The following is a 19,396-nucleotide window of genomic DNA, read 5'->3' as shown; positions in this document are numbered from 1 at the left end:
GGTCTAATTTTGAATTTTTTCAATGATGGCTTTTTCATCACTGCCTTTGGAAGCCTCATCTACCATCTAATAAACTGTCTTACTGTAAGGATATTTTGCCTTATATTTTGCTTAAACGCTACTTTGCTTAATTATATCCCATTATTCATATTTATACTCTCTTAGACCGCTCTAAATAATTCATCTATATACTTTGTTTAAACCCTTAAAATATTTGTAAATGTTTTCATGCTCCGCTTTAGTCAACGTTTGACCACGTTACGTGTGTTTAATTCTTTTAAGCTTTTCTTTTAGTCTTTGCTTGCAAGTTTGTCCTTTAATTGCCATCTTTTGTTACTAGTTTCCAAACAGCATTCATTGCCAATATCCTCCTTATATTAAGGTACAGCCCACAAAATTCTGAAAGTAAAGCCCACGATAACAATTCTGAAAACTACTAGCCTGTATTTCAAATAGGCATACAATTTGTCAAGTATAGGCTTTGTTCCTGTTAATGGATCCCAGACGTCTACTGCTCAACAACCATTTTTATTTAAATTTTATTGTACACCAAATTCCAAGTCAGCGACCACATCTTTAGTAGTTCATTAATAGAAACCCCTCCTTTTATCCAAATAGCCATCTTTTACTCTTCCATTTCTAAGCTGCCTTGCACACAGAAAAGAAAATTATTTCCTGTGAGTCACTAAAATGTGCACAAATTACGATCATTCAACAACAGAAAACTGATGCCAGAAAAAGCTTCAGTTGAGAATGAAAAAGCAAAGCAGGACATCCCCATATAACATAATGCTTATTCTGCTGTTGTGTCTTCTTATTACTCCATCTCACCTTTTGGGAGCCCTGGAAAAGTGTTAGTAAATCTTTTAGCAAATACTATTCTAATGTAACTTAGAAGATGGCGAAATCTCCCCTCTGGACACTGTGCACAATTTACTGCAGCAACAAGGGTCCGGATGTATTTCTATACATCTTTCCTAATCCTAGACCTGCACAAATCTTTATATTGCTCTGCATATAATTAAATTTGTTTTAATTAAGATGGATCACTTTGAATTTCTTACTGTTTCTTTATCATTTAAATTTAATAATTGGCTTCAACCTCCAGGAGTACTTTCTCCTTACAATGCAGTGTCAACACAATATATAAAGTGCTATTCAATCTCCATTACTCATCAACCTACTTACAACTTCAACACATTTAATAAAGAACGTCTCTCTTATTCATAGAAATTTTATCTGCTGCAACACCCAGAACAAGACAGGTAATGTCTGCATATATAAGGCTATATAAAGCTCCTGCCCCCTAAGAATGACAACTTAGACAAACTTTGAACATTGCGCTTAGAACAATTAAAAAAATTGATTGCTGGCTTATCTCATTAGTGTCTCATCAATAAAATATTAGCCTAAGATTATTCCCCTTTTCCCTAGCTAGAAGTAGTTACCAGTACTAACAGCACTATCTAGCTCTTCAGACCGTAGCTTTTTCATAGTTTGGGAACATGATTCCAATACTTTACAAAACAAATGAATAAAATAGTCTCCTCTTTCATCTCCACTAACACTATACATTTTAATGCTGAAGTCTCCTTTGTGCAATCTACATTGCAAGCTGAACAGCGTACACAGAATTCCCATGTTGCAAGATACCTCAATATAAATGGAAGAACTATCACCACATCTGACCCCTTTGTAAAACAGAAAAGTCAAAAGAAAGGCACACCTAAAGGATTCTCCACATTGTAAGAGAAACTAGACTACTGTAAACTGGCTGGCATGAAAGGATCTATATTCCAAAACAGGCTTGCCCTCTGCAGCTGGACAGTTTGCAAAGCCAGCTGGAACTCTCTCCAGTGAGCTTCAGGCTTGGAAAATCTGGAGCTCAGCCAGTTTCCTCCATCAGTGCTGGCCACCCTCAGGCAAGCCAGCTGTAATCTTCCTCTTCCGGACAAGTCCCAGGCAAGATGGCCAGCAGCTCTTTGCTGTGCTCCGTTTTCGGGGAGCACTAACAAGTGTGAAGAGTATGACCATTGTCACCACAAAAAAGCCAATACTGACGAACAATTACTAGTGTGATAGGGAGATGCTGCTAGGTTGTCTGCTTGGCACCTGAGTTGATGGTTGTTGTGGTACATATGATTTTTTTTTATGCAGTAACTCTTACTGTCTGATGCTGCTTCTGTTTGTATAGAACTAATGTGAGGGCCATAAAGAAGTGCTTGGTTAACGTAATGTTTGGTTCTATTAACTAATTACTGATAAATTGAAAGCAAATACAGAAAGCCGGTTTTGCAATAAAGCCAATAAATTATAATTTTTAATGTATTCACTTCTCCCTAAATATTTTCTAGAAAAGGAACAGTATTAAGCATAGTTTTGCTCTGCACAGTTTGCTACCTTTTGAAAATGTAGTGGTCATTTCATTTACCCAGTAAGATGAAAATTCAGTCCTAGACCTATGACCTCCTTACAGACAGAAAAAACAACTTCTTTTGCCCATCAGATCAATCTCCACAATATATTATTTTAGCAGTTTTCAGCTCCCTCATATTGCATAGGTATGTTGAATAAGATGACAGAGCAACTCTTTACATTGTTAATCTCTACTCAGGTTAACATCACAATTGCTTGCTTTGAGTATGCACTGACGTGAGAGAGACACAGAAGGTGTCTCTCCCATAAATTTGGCTTTAGCCCATTCAGAAAATATTCCACAAGAACTATAATCATAAGAGTTAAGAATTCCTGTGGACTTACTGACACCTTTTGTTTTACATCAGTGTTTCTCAAAAGGTGGGGTGCAACCTGCCTAGTAGGCTCAGGAGTGTTTCAAGTGGGTTGCAAAACATTGGAAAAAGCTATGTTACTTGGCAGTAGGTTAGTCCTAAGATTGTGGCATGAAGTAGGGCTAGACTTACTGGCCATGAACATTTATATTTGTAAGGAACCTGTCAGCTGCTGTCAGAAGTTTGCTTTCCCCAGGTCAGGGAGTAATTTTTACACCTACTGCCTGTAATTACAACTAGTTCCTGCTCCCCCACCTTGAAGAACCAAAGCTATCGTCAATTCAGTCTTATAAAACATGGATGAATCAAAAAGAAGTCACAAAAAGTCTGAGGAACACTTTTCTAATTAATACAACAGTCCAGAAGGGGTGGGAACAACCCATCTTAGAAAAAGAAACAATGCAAGTGGCTGAACAGAAAGCAGCTGAGTTCAGGTGCAAACTATCCAAATGTCTCGTGTGTATTAAAAAAGCCAGAGTCAGAAGTCTTAGCACCTAAGATGTTCTCACACATTAAAACTATGCTCGCTAAAGGATGGTAAAATTATATTAATTTCATTTTAAAGTTAGTAATTTAACTGCTAGAAAGTATTTGTAAGGTTCAAAAGACATGGCTCAGATGGCTCGGACATTTTCAGATTGTGCACTGCTACTTTTAAATTAAAGCAAAAGAAATATTCTCTCTCCACACACCGTACAAATTATTTATATGCTTTATAGAGCCTATAAACTCAAGCATAGATCACTGTAAGGTTTTACATTATCATGTAAATTTCTGAATCTTGATAATATAATTTTTTACCAACTTTACACACTTTCTGGAACTTGTTAATTTGATTTTGAAACCTAAGTCAAGTAGTTTACTCATACATACACAGAAATCACAGACAAAGAAACTCTTACATCTTTGCCTGAAGGATGATAATGCCTGTATAAACTCAAGGCCTTGTAAAAATCCTAAACATATTTTAATTACAACTGTAAGTACACATGCAAGATCCTATGTAAGAGCAGGATAAATTCACCACACTCAGTAAGTGGCTGCATAGTTGCCTTATTGACAGTGCCTTTGAAATTAATGAGTCTAAGCACATAATACTCCAATATGCACAACAATGATATATTTCAGTAAATAACAAAGTATGGCACTATTTCTAAACAAAACATGCTGGTACAGTACAGCTATTCTTCTACAAGATTTTATAACTGTGTAGAAGAGTTTAAAATGAGATAAGAGTCAATTTTAATGCAGACTAATCTAAGCAAAGCAGCATACCTAATGACACATTAAAAATTATACTTTTGCCTGTAAGTCTTGAAAAGCTTTCTGTTCTACATTTGTAATTAACTCAAATTCCACTGTGCTCAGATAACAATCACTGTATTCCAGACGAAAAGGCCAAGAGCGTACTTTCTTAAATTTAAGCTATGTTAATAATGTTATCTAAACTAATGGTTGAACATACATGTGAAATGCCATAAAATGAGGTACTACTATATATCACAGAATATGATACAAACAAACAAAAAAGTATTTTCCCAAACAAGCTGCAATAAAAATAACATTGACAACTGCTATTCAGTTTCTTAAGCAATTCTCTTCTATAGTACAGTACCTACCAGTTGAGAACTCTGATTTGACTGTACCACCTTAACCTGAGGAGGCTGCACTGTATTTGATACAGAGACTGTGCAAATGTTGTTTGGTTGCCTTATTCCTATTGTCTGCGTTGTGACAACAGAGGAAATGCTTCCAGAGGCAGATTGAGGTATAACTTGTGATAGCTTGGTTTGTTGAAGTGACTGCTGAGACGGCTGTCCTTGCAAAACTGAATGTTGACTATTCAGTAAAGATTGTCTCAATGCAGGTAGACTTTTCTAAAAAGAGAAGAAAGTTTATGAAATATCAAATTTAGCAGGTTGACAAAAAAAATATTTTGAGATTTGCTGTAAACATAATTAAAAGAATGCAGCTTTCTTTCCAATTTTATTATCTGCCTATTCATCAAAAAAGTAAGACTGAACATATTTTGTAAGAGGGAAAGTTCAGTTTACATTTTTAATAAGCTTTCAATTTAGATTTAGCAACCCCGTAGATTTTGATGTGCCCTAATTCCACAGTAGCAGTAAAATCTAACACTCCCCTCCTCAAGACTACCTAGAACTTGTAGCTTAGGTCTTTGGAAGGGCAAAAAATGGAAACAGAAAAGGCAGAACCACAGGAACAACTCTATTCCCATTGCATACTAGAAGAAGTAAGCTGCACCAATTTACTTCTCCTGACATGCCTCCAGTACCTAGAACAAGACGATTTAACTGTTGATGCCCTACAGCAATAGCTGTTTACTGTATTATTACTGATCTAATATATTCTGACTGGACTAGAAAAGTGTACTATTGTATGCTTCATGTTCAGACCAGTTCAACCAAAAAATATAGTTCTAAAAGGCTATACTGTACCTTCACGAATAAACTTTTTACTTTCTAAGTGGTAGTAGTGTTCTTTTGAAGTGCTCCCCCGAGGCGGCTGTACAGTGCAAGTGTTTAGCCCAAGCTACAGTTCTTTCTAAACTTCTAATATTTATTTAAAAACTTAATGCCTGTTGCCAAGAAAGGACTTCAAAGAAGGGAAACAAGTTAAAACTTATCACGATGTTAGAAGTGACTGCAGTGTAAGAGCAGGAAAAAACACAAATAAGGGTTAATGATAACTTGAAAAAAGAGAAGCAGAGGGAGAGAGTTCTGAAGAAAAGTTGAAGGGAGAGAAGAAAGAGAGGAAATCTGCCCTAAACTGAGAAGTTTTGGACTAGAAGAAAAACACTTAAAACTATAGTTGTGGTTTTGTTGGGGCATAATTAAACACGGTTTGTATGTTTGTACATCATCTTGCATATGGAAGCTATTGTAGCTAATGTACAAGAACCAATTAAAAGATAAATTTACCCCCACGTATACTAACTTAGGACCCAACAATAAATCCATTTGGTATCACATTAGAACTTCTATTATAGATTAGTTCCAGATTACAAGCAGGATCAGCTAATCAATTATTTCAACAGCATTATCCAGTTTAGTTTTTCATAATCACCGTTACACATGCACTGAAAGTTATCAATGACTCAAATGTAGATTACAAAAACAATATGGGAAGAGCTTATTAAATTACTTGAAGCATTCAATAGAAATAACTTGTAACTCTTCCAAATGTGAATGCTGTACTTCATAAAAAATGAGCTACTACCACAGAAAAGTGTATGCATTATAACAGTAAAGGATCACTACAGAATACATAATAGATGATTTCCAAATGAGGGAGTAACTGCTTTTTTATATAAATCTAATTACTACAACGTTCTAGATCAGGGCTACTCAAGCAGTAAATTCCAGATCAGCTCTGGATGACAAATAAATTTTTCTTAAACCTAAACCAAGGCCCCAAACACATAAGGTCTCCCTCCCGTAGGAAATCGCTATTTCTTACCATTCTCTCAACCCGTCAGGGAGCAGTCAGCTGCAGAACACAGCCACAGCTCCCAGCCACGAAAGCAGTAAGCAGCACCTGGCTGGCCTGACAGAGATGGAGCCTGCACGTGACTTCCAGCCAAGAAGATTTCGGCAGAAATTGGCAGCACAAAGTAAAAATTGAGTAGTCCTGCTCTAGACAGGTGAAGCTGATTCCATTTAAAAAGCATATTCTAAAACTTAATGTATTGATATTTGCATTGAAATAAATTTATCTGAACAATATTCACTTTACCTTAAGGAAAGGTACAAGATATGGCTGAGGAGATGATTTGAGTTCCGATTGAAGGCGGCCTGTAAATTCTTCTGGATCAATCTTTGCATCCTTCAGGGGAAAGAAAAAAAAAAGCATCAACTCCTCAAGTTCAGTTGTTTGGTTGGGTTTTTTTTCCATATATTGGAAAAATATATGTATATATACATATATCCATATGTATATATCTCTAGCTAAATAGGCTAACCATATCAAGAAGAACTTTCAAAGCTGAAGTCCCTCAACTCCTCTGTATCTATAAAATCCTTCTGTCAAGAGCTAATTTATATACGTAACATGCCACTCAGAATTCAGGGAGTTCCCTTGGGGATGCACAATTGAAGACACAACGAGATCCCACAAACACTCAAGTCTTTTTTGGGATTCCAATGGTATTTTGGGATTCCTATGCTAACATTTACATAGTGACTTCCTTTTAAAAATATGAATAAAAAACCAGGTTGTTGAAGTAACCTTACAAACTATTATAAAATTTGTCAGTCCTTGTAATAAGAAAATATCTTTACTTAATTCCAAAACCAATTTTGAAAGCTCAATTTAACTTAGCAGAATGTGTATACATATATATAAAACTATATATGTAAAGCATATGCATATATAGAGTATACATAAGTGTATATATATATAAAATTTTCACCTATATAAATGTGTGTATGTATATATATGTGTATATACTCACAAAATATACACTTACAAATATATGAAATACATATTCAGTAGTTTATTTAGTAGTTAATACAGGAGAACTCTATAACCCAGATGTATTTTATAATACTTCTAAAGTATCATTAGTTACAATCTCAGGTTGTAATAAAAACATTCATTAGCTTTCCTGGACTGATACAGAACAAGAACAAAAACAAACAAACCAAAACAACTTTTAATAAATATATTTATTATATATGTGTCTCACTTTGTTTAAAATATTATAAGTTGTTACCTTTACTTAGTTAATCTTTCTTAGTATTCAAAAGTTAAAACAAGATTTTACTGGAACCACTGAATGTAATTGTTGAATGGCTCATACTTGGAAAAAGTCTTAGGCTTGTCTAAAATACAAAGGTTTCTCTGTCAATGAATTCGAAGAAACATATCAACTACTTTTAAATCCAAGTTCTTCATAGACTATATTTAATTTAAGAAGCTTGACCATTTGTCCAGCTCCACAGTAACATCTGTCTGCAACGCGTTTATACAATTCATTGAAACATATGTTGCACTGGAGACTACAGTAAGTCAGACTTTTTCTGGGCCCAAGGACTCATCTAGCTGAAACACAACTTTGCCTCTTGAAATCCACTTGCAGTTAAGGCTCCATGCAGGGGCATCTGTCTGCAGAACTGCTTGGACTCAGCAGCTTAGCAAAATACTTTTCCTTCAGTCCTAGAAACTCTAAACCATGTTGTGGAGGCATATATCTACATTCACTCTGTGGTTAAAACATTTAATAGCTTCTTACTGTTTCAGAAAAGACCATGGTTTGGTGGAAAAGAAACAATGAATCGTCAAGGAAAAAATCCTGTATTTTACTCTATTTTTCTAAATAAATGACCAAAATATTATCCATCAAAACAATAGTGTTTCTGATGAATGCATATGAAATACTTTGTTGCATTTCCCCTTTCAGAAACTAAGACAAAGCCTACCTTTAACAGATTTTTGAAGATATGTAACGTACAGAATATTTGCATTTTGATGTAGCCCAACTCCTTTCACTTTCATTACAGCAAAAAAATTGTTAGGATCAAAACAATAGTTTTCAGCATACGTAAATAACAAGCTTAATAGACAACTGACAAAATGAAAGATAACTATTTACCAACAAATCCTGAACCAGAGCTTTCACATTACGGGACGTTTCCGGAGACGGTGAATTATGAGAAGCAAGTTTTATAAGGGTAGCTAAAAAGTTTTTGCATTTTTTCACATTCTCTTGCATTTCCTGCAAAAGTCAAAGAAAACAAGTAGCAGATACAATCTATTTTCCAATCAGGATCAATGCATGCTCTGATCCCTATAAAGAGGGAAAATGATGAAATTATTCCAATTCAGGCAGGACACATTTGAAATACATCTGCAGCTATTTTACTAGTGCTGCTAGTTACCTGACATTTTCTTCACTTCTTTATGTAACTGAACATCATACCTCACGAATACTAACAAAAAAAATCAGTGAAATATATTTAATATTTTACAGTCTGTTTTGATAGAAATAACCTTAAAAATAAGAAGTAACACAACAATTTGTTGGAGATGCATTCTCCTTTGAGATGCCCAATACACAATGTACAATGTTCCCCAAGCTATCTTAATTTGTTAAATTATTGATTCAGTATGTTTTTGTACAATGCAGCTACAGCAGTAATGTCAAATTAGAAATAGTCTTCAAACATCATCATATCTAATCTTTTCTTCATCAGTAGGAAAACAGATGCTCTAATTTTTTCAAGCCATTATTTTTATATGTTGTAGTTACTCCGAGAAACAGAAATTTTACACTTCAGTGTAACCACAGTTTTGAGGCCCAGCAACACGATAATAATGAAGTCCATAGACTGAAGGCCTGATTGCTCTGTCTGGAGAAACAGAATAGCTCTTTCACTACTGACACATACATGGCAGGATGGAGAAAGCTGACCACAAGTGTTCTTCCTCCCTCTCAGAATTTGTATCCCATTTAGTTGAAATGAGGGGAAGGGTTTCTTGTTTGTAAAGTATTTGCTTCGTCACGGGAAGTGTGCTTGCATGAAGAAAGAGTTCTTTCTGCTTCTGAATAGACCTTAGAAGTTCATGAAGTACTAAGAAAACCAAGTATCTAGTATTTTAAAAAACTTACCTGTGATACAACTGTGGTTCCAGGTACAGGAGAGCTTGGTATGACCTGGGGCTGTGCTGGTACTTGTGCTGTTGTATGAGGTGGAAGCGGCAGCCGAGGCTGACCCTGGTTTTGTGCTGAAGCTTGAGTTTGTCCACCAGTAATTACTGCAGGTTGTTGAGAAGCTGATGTTCCAGTTGCTACTGTTGTCTTGAATAAATTTTGAGCACTCGTTGTAGCTACTGATACCTATCAATATTTTATATTGAAAAAACAGGTAATTATCTTCTTTTAGTTCTTTTACTCAACCACCAAGTTCTTGAAAGCCTGACAAGAAAAACTTGTTTCCTTTCAAATACACACTTACTGGCAAAATAAAACCATTGACTTTACTTACTTATTATAACCCTAATTTTGTCACCCTTTAGTGAACAGTGAAAGTCCTCCTTTAAAGTTCTTTTTATTACAAAAATAAATGTACCACTAAAAAATGAGTTGCTATTATCCAGCCCTTTAAGATCACCGTTACTTCTATAACTCAACTTTCTGTAAATTTGGCCCTTAAAATAAACAAGTCAATTCCCAATGATCTGTGGTCATGTCATCAGGTTTACAGTTATCTATACCACAGTTACAGTGACAGCTCAGATCCAAATGATACAAATGCACTAACACAGCTTCCCAACCTAATCTGAACCCAGCAGCAGCATATGTGCTTTTGCACCAGTGCAAAGCCCTAGCAAAGCTGTTCTGGACCTAGCTGGGCCACACACAAAGGCTGTGCTGCATGCTCCTCAACCTTAGAAGGCTGGAAAGCTTATCAGGCTGCACAGAGCACCACACACACACACCATCCAGTTCAGCTCTCATACTTTATCTGACCCTACATGCCACCCTTTCAAGTGCCAAAAAGTCTCAGACACACCAAATGGGACTGCAGAAGCTAGAGAGCTCAGCCAGGCAGCATAACATGATGAGCAGAAGCTATCAGGACCCCCCAGTCCAGCCTGACTGCAGAACTTTGCTCTGTCTTGGGCACAGATGCAGAACAAGCTGACACAATCACCTGCACTGCGATGCCACAGGTGATGCTGTGGATCCTGCGGCACACAGCAGACACCACAGCTCTTGACGGGGGACAAACGTAGTACAGCATGTCCACCACTGACACAGTATTCGTGAGTCCAGCTGGTTTAAGTTTTTTCTTCAAAAAAAGCTCAAAACTGAATCTATGCTACCCCCATTTTTTTTATCATCTAGGAAACAGCAGAAAATAAGATCTAGGCTATCACTCAGCACCTGCATAACACAGTCTGACTGTACATTCATTATTAATTTCTGGGATTATGTTTGCGATAAAAGCAAACATATGAACATTAAAATTCACTTTCGAAAAAATGTAATTACAAACATTCTTTTCTTCACCCATCTTTTGCTTTTTATATTCTTACTACTTACTGTGGTATGTGAAAGAATAGAGCCTCCTGGCAGAGTTGCAGCAGACGTAGCACTGACAGGTGTAGCAGTTGATTGAACAACTTTGGCTTGCACTGGAAGTCCTAGGCGGACAGTAGATGTGGCTACAGAAGTTGGTTGCTAATAAAGGAAAAATAACCATTTTATTTTTTTTCCTCCTTAGTAACTTGATCTCCAGGAGTTTTTAATAATAGCGATTACATGAATAATAATTATTAACGCTGCAAAAAGCCAAAAACAGTAACATGTTCTTAAATATATATTCACAAATAATGCAAGAATTAGCTTTATGTTCAATGATATGTTTGTAATATTTCTCCTAAAAGCTGTTTCTCATACAGATATGTGGAGAAGATTAGAAAAAATAGGATGTGACCTGCAAAAAATTGATGTTACATTGCTGTATTAGTTCAGTTGTAGTATTTACATGTCAGTACTCATCAATATTTGAGTTTGTAATTGCCAGTAACACATATTGGTCATTTTGGTATTTACTGGCCTTTTCTAGCGCTTTTTCTTGAAGAAAATTAATATGGAGAGAAAATTCAGAGAACAGAAAAATATTTTCAAGATAATTTCAGATTAAATTATATAGAAACTAACTTGCATAGAAATGAAGTCTAAGCATTTTGAGAATCTTTGTCATAGAACGCACACTCTGTAACCAGACAGCAACTGGAATGTTAAGTGCAGACAAAGGAAAATGACTGGCTTACAGCCTTTCACTCAGTGGCATACTCTACAATTCAGTAAATTTGCCTCATGCAGCAAACATATTAATTGTTTTTGTAATTTACTTTAATTGGGAGAGAGAGATTGAAATCTCTTACCATCATATAAAAGGACAAGAATTGGGAATAAAAAATGACTCCAGGAAAGTTGTTATTTAATTCTATAGGAATGTAAATACCATTATGGAAGATATATATCACACAATATGGCAATTATGACAAAAAGAGAACTACTCATTATTAAAAATGGAGGCCCCACTGGTCTCTCATAACTTCCATTTATTAAGATTTGCATTCAAACACATACTTAGAAAAGACAAATTTTCTAAGCGGCTGGAGTACTAAATCATGGACAATATTGTTTCTCACAAGATAAAACTAGTTTTTCTTGATTTACATTTTAAGTTATATGTCTCTATAATTAGTATTTTTATAAAGAATGTCTTATTTTAGATTCTTACACTATTAAACCTACATAAAATACTTCTTCAAAGAACATCCAATATACTTAAGAGATCTCCAGAAGGAACAGAGGCCCAGGCAGGCATTCAACGCCCCAAGCATTCCTTACCAATCAGTCCAGCAACATCATCTACTGGATATCAATCTTCTGTACTTGGGGAAAAAAAGGAAAGAAGAAAAAAAAAATCTACCTGACATCTGAACAAAACCCTTTTTTTTGTTTGGATAGCTTTCAAGATTTTTAAAATCTTGACTAGGGATGTCTTCCATACTGAGACAGCCTAGAGGCAATAAACAGCATCATCGTGAACAGGTAGAATTGTCTGGCTTTTTGGAAGAAGGACCATATAAGCTTTTTCTGTTCTTAAATACCATACCTCTTTTCTTCACTGTAAAGAAGATCACTTGCTTCGATTTCCTTAAAATACTGCTTGAAAGAAACTTTATTTACCTGATGAATGTTTGTATTTAAAAACATAAATACTGTGTTATCTTGTTCATTTGCTTATAATCAGCGTTTCCAACCTAAAAATACAGCATGCTTGTGTTATATGCCCCCTTCTTGTCAGTAAGTGCTTCCAGAGGTGAGGATTTACAAAGCAAGCAGATAGCCAGGCAAATTTCTGGCAGCTACTCAGTTCCAAGAAAGATCTGCAGCCAGAAATCCAGAAATACATAGCTCAGACTGCTAGCTAGAGAATTTTTCTTAGCTAATAAATGCCCACAATTCATCACAGGAACATACTTGAAAACAAAACCGCATATAATTAAAATATAAAATTTCAGTATCGTAACAGCATATTATCCAACTAAGTATGCAATACATGCCACACATAGTATTCCACCGTGCCAGACCACAAGAGCAAACTCTGCAACATGACGACTAAATTCACCTTCAGTTTTAAAAATCAATAGTTACAAAAGCCTTTGATACAAAATGGCAGTAAAATCTATTAATGTGTTGGATATGAAGAAAAAGCCTTACTACCAAAGAACTGCAAACAAAGTAATGTAGCAGTTTACTAATGTGGTTCCAAACCTCCTAAATGTTAAAAAGGTAAGTATGAAATGAGTGGATGAGAAACATAACAAGGAACTAGCCTAGAGAAATTCTTAAATATCGTGGAAATGATCTTCAAATGACAGCTACAAGTTGCCAGAAGAGACTATAAGGACTCCCAACACAAATACTTCAAGAAGAACTGGTGAAAACTATTTAGAAACAAATAGCTGTGTTTTCTATGAAAGGAAAGCTGTAAACAGATCTCATGAGAAATCCATCAAAAAGAAAACAAAAAATTTAAACAGTATTTAAAAAAATTATAACCCAATGTGTCAAGCTCCTACTGGAACAATCTAAAAGAACTTATTATGTTCTTTAAAGAAAAACTGCTAAGGTTTGGTATGATGCTATTAAATTCCAAAATTACCAAGAGAGACTTAGAAAGGAATATATTTTCAAATGTAACTGTATTATTTTTGATTAGACACATATTTTTCTATTTCCTAAATAAATGAAAGTAATGTTTAAGAGGCTTTTCCCCTGTACTCAGACATTAACAGGCAGGAAACTACAACATGAATGAATACAGTATATAATCCCCTACCAATCTCCATGGGGACACTTGGGAATGCTTAAGATTGCCTTTTGTATACAGACTTGAGCTGGCTCTGTCCACACAGAGAGGCTAGAAATTTTAAGTGGAGCACACCACAGTGCTACTGTGGAAATAAGGATTTCAAAACAGATCTGGCTCATGTCTGGCCAGCTTGGAGGGGGGATGTCCCCAGGTTCATTCTGCCTGCACATATCATGCAGATAATGCAAGTGACTCCAGTTCAGGGTGCAGTAAGTCACTTCCACAAAGGCAGTCAGTGCACATTATAATTGTTCACGGAAGAAGTCAGTGTGGAATTACTCTGTGTCCTGTAAATCCACTCCCTAAATAACTACATCTTAACTTTCCTGTGTAGACCTTCTCCCCAGAGCTCTAGACACATAAATAGAGAGGCAAAGCTTGAGGCGTGAACAGGAGTGAATCGCATTGTACCTGCTGTGCACAAACAAGCTGCTGCCTCTGTATTCGAAGGAATATACAAGGCTGCATTTGAAAAAAGCAGGCCACTTGAATATGGAGAAAATACGCCAAAATATCCAGGGATTATTTGTCACTGCCAAGGCAGGACTACACCAATTTTAGGGATTGCATTGTGTACTCGCAGCTTTATAAAACCAAGACAATTTAAACTGCCACAGGTTAGTACACCAATGTATGTAAACCCTTGGAAACAGGTTTGTGGTATACTTTTATTTTGTACTATAGTACCACCTACTGATGAACACTCCGGGTACCAGCAACAGTCTCTGCACTACAAAGCAAGAGAGCTTACTTTTGACAAGTATGTTGCATGTATCACTTCATGATCAGTCCTGTCAATAAACGTGGCCACTATCAATCACAAAAGGAAGAAAGAAAATACGCCAATAGCATTTGAACAAACATTAACAGAAAAGCAGGGGCAAGTTTATCGCAATACACATCATGACACCTCTTTCTGTGTCTTCCAATACATGGCTTCGCTAGGTACTATCCAAAACTCAATTTTAGCAGAATATGACCTTTAAGTTTAGATTTAAATTTGCAAAATCTGAAATAAAACTCAATTTTATTTTTAATCATTAATCCAGAAGACTTCTTACAAACAAAATAGGCCATGCTAAGATGCCCCAATGCCTCAAACAAAAAAAGACAGCGTTTAACAAAGAGAAAACTAAGGTGGGATTGCAGACACTGGCAGAAGCATAGGCTAAAGGTCAAATCTGGTAGCTCATTTTAGAGTAACTAATTTATACAACCTTTCTTATAGGCATGGCTGGTAACTACCTACTATTAAGGTATTTTCATTTTTTCACTCTGGTAAAAATACAGCCAAATTGAGCCAAAGTATTAACCCTTTAAAAACTCAACATTTGCACACAATTGCAGAAAATGACTGGAGGCAGAATCTCTAACAAGTCAGCCAACAGAGGCAGAACCTTAATTGCCACCACAGTTCTGGGACACCACAGCATCGCTGGATTCAAGCATCAGAACCCAAAGCAGGGAGACGCTGCTGTGTTCCTCCTATTTGTGACATCCCTTTTGGGTTCACGAACTAGAACAACAACAGGGGACGAAGACACAGGACTGGGAGCAATTAGACTAGATAGGCAGAGGAGCTTGGGGCCGCCAAAGAAAACCTTCAGAAACCAGGGGTTCTAAGTCCAAAACCCCTACCTCTGAAGTCTCAGCATCCTGTTGGTGTAAGCAAGTACCTATATAATCCACTATCAAAGTACTTTCTCATTCCCTGGTGAAGTGGCTAGTCCATCTATAATCACTAGGATTCATCCAAAGAATCTGGTGGATAAAAAGCAGCTGAATTTTGGCCCTACAATTAGATTCTACCCCTGCCTCAATTGCTCAGTGCTTGTACTGCATGCAAATATAGATAATCTATTGTAATCAATACTCTTATGCCATATATTTATGAACGGACAACTTGAAACGTGGGGTTTGTGACCAGGAGTGGTCACGGCTGCAACTGAAGACAATGAAGTCAAACTGAACACAAAAAATTAACCAGTATTTTTATTTTATTATTTAAAATAGAGACAATTAGACTCTGTTTTCTACTTATAAAAAGAGGCTAATAATCCCCTTAACTGCATTGTTGAGAAAGTTGTTATAGGGATAAGCTTCACAAAAAAACCTGCTTGGTTATTAATTCCCACTTCAGAGGGGGGGCTTAGATAATATGCAGCAAAGAAGCCCGAAGCAACACACTAAACAGTGGAGAAAAAAAAAATTACATAATTCTTCATTAAGACTGTCCAGCCTACACACTGTAGAAATTAAAAATAACAGTAGTATGTGGTCATGCAGCATAATGCATATGCACATGGGAGCCACTATTAGATTGCTCAGGAACCTTCTTTATAGCATTTTCTGATCTTTGCACGTTTAATTTTACGGCCTTAATAATGTTTGAGTGTTTTCTAAGAAGTTTTAAAAGATATGTTAATGCTATGAAAATGTAAACAGTAGAATTTGTAAGTAGTAAAAACTTATTATCTGTTTATACAGAAAAGATTCACTTACCATGAAGGAAAGGAAGGAAAATGGTTTTGTGGTTAAATCATAGCCGAGACCATACGTTTTTTACTTTCTCTGGCCTTTCAACCTACCTGCCCTGCTAACACAAATGTCTTCTGCACAATATTGCAGAAGAAGCCCCAAAACTGTCTATACAAAAGAAATAGTACAGAATAGCTTATTTGATAATAGTGGTCATGCACCTCAGGCAAAAACAAAGATTTATCGATTTGCTTAAAATTTCTGCAAAAAGTAAAATAAGCATTTATCAGAAAAGCAAAAAGGGTGTGGAAAAACAGTAAAAAAGAAAAAAAAAAAAAAGAGCTCAAACAAGAAAATAAATACCAAAACTAAAATATGACATAAAAATACAAACACTGCTGAAAACACAGGCATAGCATATTATCAGAACTATCTCAGATTTGAAAGGCTCCGTTTTAGCAAGAACAGCTTGTGAAACGTCAGCCAAGTTTAAAACTGCTCTCAACATCACATGTGATGGCAAAGACTAAGCTGCTGTTGTCTGCATCAACCATAATTCATAGCAAAAATATAGCCACTTCCAGAGCAGGTGATTCAGCACTTTTCACAAGTTCAAAAGATTTTTTTTTTTTTCATTTTAAAAAAGGATGGTAAAACTTAGCAGAAAGTGAATGTCAAAACACAGAAAACAAATCAGTGAAGTTTATATCATGACCTTGAAATTCTGAAGAGTAGAAGTTAGAAAAATGCCTAAAGCAAGAAAAAACAAAGCTAGAAAAGAATTGTAATTTTCTTAAAAATACATCGATACATATTGAATGGACTATTTATGCAATGAAAAGAAAACTCAAGTGATTGATAATCATATTTGTAGAAGAAGAATTGTTAAGTTGCCCACTTATGTGCCTAAATATTTGGACTAAACCATCAAAATTCACACATAACTTTACACTACCTTTTCTGATAGCTAAAAATATACAAAGCAGCTTAATACTGGAAAACACATTTTGAATCAAACTTGAAACAAAAACATTAGTAAACTCTAAGACCAAATCCATTTTCAGCAGCAGTCTCATGAAAATTCCAACATACGCTATTTCACCTTATTCCTAAGTTCTGATAACAGATACTCCGTAATAAAATATTATCGGCCAGGCTAACATTGGTCTTTCCTGTATGATAGTCACTTTATATTCTTGGTGTACAGCAACACTTTAACTTTGTAACATAAAATAATTTTAATTAAAAATAATTTAAAATAAGTAACTTATTTTTTCATTTTTGGTTATGAATGTAAACCCAACTGGGTACTAAGATACTGAAACCAGCAAACAAAATCTGCGTCAAAAGCATGAAAAGCCATAAACTGTACAAATGAAAAATGTAGATAAACAAAAGAAACTCACCAAAGAAAAACTAGATGGCAGCACCTGCCTATTTTTCATAATTTCCAAGTTCAAGCTTCAAAACAAGATATGGAGGCAAAAATTCAATGCAATCTAAATAATCAGTTTTAAAAGACTTCTGAATTTACTTATTATCTCTGAAGAATATAGCAATGCAAGCAAACCCACGCTTATTTGACCGGCTTGTAATACAAGAATCCAGGACAAAATTTTTCTAAAATCAACCAAAGTTCCATCAAATTAAAGCTTGTTTCCTAAAAGTCCTGTACCTTAACTAAGATCCTACAGCAGATAAAATTTTGGCAACATTAATCACTTTTTAATATTCAGCTAAAATTCACGTCAATCAAAAACTTAAAGGAAACTAAAATAATGAAGAAAGAGAAAATTGTTCAATTAAAATTATGCACAGTTAACTCAAACCAATGTTTGCTTTAAACATCCAAATCTGTATTATTTCACTAAATATGTTTTTTGAAACAAGCATGTTATCACTGAAAATGTATTCACAGTACAACAAAATTACACTTCTTAACACATCAAAAGATTATTATAATCTTCCGTAGGACTGAGTAACTTCCATGTAAAACATAGGATACCAATTTAAAAAAGTCAAGCGCCTCTGGTAGCTGCATCAAGAAGATGAATTTATATTCACAATCTCAAAAATGTTTTATTTTTATATACCTGAATATTTTGCAGTATTTTTTCCCTAAAAAGAAAAAATAAAATGTAGTTAGCTGTAGTTAATATCCCCCCATTACAGTCCTCTACAATCTTATAACTGAACCTAAAGTAAAACTATTTTATGGTACAATTGTACCTACTCATGCTTTTCTTGAACATTTTAAAGAAACCAGAAAGACTGTAAATGTAAAAGATCATTAAAGTATCAAGTACATCATCCTATTACAGGTACTTCTCTCAATTACTGCTTTCTCTGTACTATTCTGCTACTTTCACATTCTGATTCTTCTGACTGAATCCATTTCACTACTTCCAACTCCATGCTTCAGACACTGTACATCCTTTTGGGACACATTCCCATGCTCCAGAGCCTTTGAGCTTGGCATTAAACTGATCAGAATTGAGACCCTTCCTACAAGGTACTTGCTTATCCTGATTAGCCAGTTTTCCAGAATTCCACTATGAATTGAAAATAAACAGATTTTATTCATATTTTACACAGCAGCAATTGAGAGGAGCAGAAGTAAACATCTAATCAAAGATCACCCCACCTAAGAGTCAAAAAAAGAACCCAAGCCTTCCTTTCAAAATGGATTTGCCTATCTTCTTCCAAGAATCCAACGCAACATCGTCCCCAAAACTGTACTACATTTGCTTACATCCTCTACTCCTAAAAGCTGCAAAAAATGAGACAAAGGTATTACAAACAATAGAAGTCAAACAATAACTTAAATAGCAAAGCCAAGCACTCAAAATGTAAGAAACATCAGATTTGTTTGCTGTGCAACATCAATTGTGTGCCTTGATTGCCTAGCTGAAACTTTTATCTGTGTGCATTTATCATGCAAAGACTGTAACACACTGCACATGTACAGAAGAGATTAATGTAGGATGAACAGGAAGTTATGTATCTTAATCCTTCTGAACTTTTGTGTTTGGCACTGCAATCAATTTTTTTTTTTTTTTAAGTTGGGAAGGGAAGAGGGATGGCTGTATCAGTTCCCTACAAAGGTAAATAATTTGACTTCTGAACCTTCAGCAATGCAACATGTAAGGATAAAGCCACTGTCTTCAAGGAAAGCATTATCCTAAGCCCATATACTAAATCCTAAGGGAA

General features: G+C 35.4%; 1 protein-coding gene across 1 annotated transcript in view; it reads right to left on the bottom strand.

Annotated features, from left to right (window-relative positions):
* Window positions 1-19,396, bottom strand: part of LOC143165595 (transcription initiation factor TFIID subunit 4-like) — a 149,421-nt gene that overhangs the window by 120,453 nt on the left and 9,572 nt on the right. The window contains exons 3-7 of the mRNA XM_076349137.1: window positions 10,858-10,995; window positions 9,421-9,648; window positions 8,404-8,526; window positions 6,546-6,635; window positions 4,409-4,666 (exon numbers count right to left, since the gene is read on the bottom strand). Coding sequence (XP_076205252.1) covers window positions 4,409-4,666; window positions 6,546-6,635; window positions 8,404-8,526; window positions 9,421-9,648; window positions 10,858-10,995 — 837 coding nt within the window. The remainder of the gene's footprint in view (window positions 1-4,408; window positions 4,667-6,545; window positions 6,636-8,403; window positions 8,527-9,420; window positions 9,649-10,857; window positions 10,996-19,396) is intronic.

The sequence above is a fragment of the Aptenodytes patagonicus genome, chromosome 11 (genome assembly GCF_965638725.1).
Source record: "Aptenodytes patagonicus chromosome 11, bAptPat1.pri.cur, whole genome shotgun sequence".
Taxonomy (NCBI): domain Eukaryota; kingdom Metazoa; phylum Chordata; class Aves; order Sphenisciformes; family Spheniscidae; genus Aptenodytes; species Aptenodytes patagonicus.
Note: the sequence above shows the minus strand (reverse complement) of the source record. Positions and strands in the feature narration are given on the sequence as shown.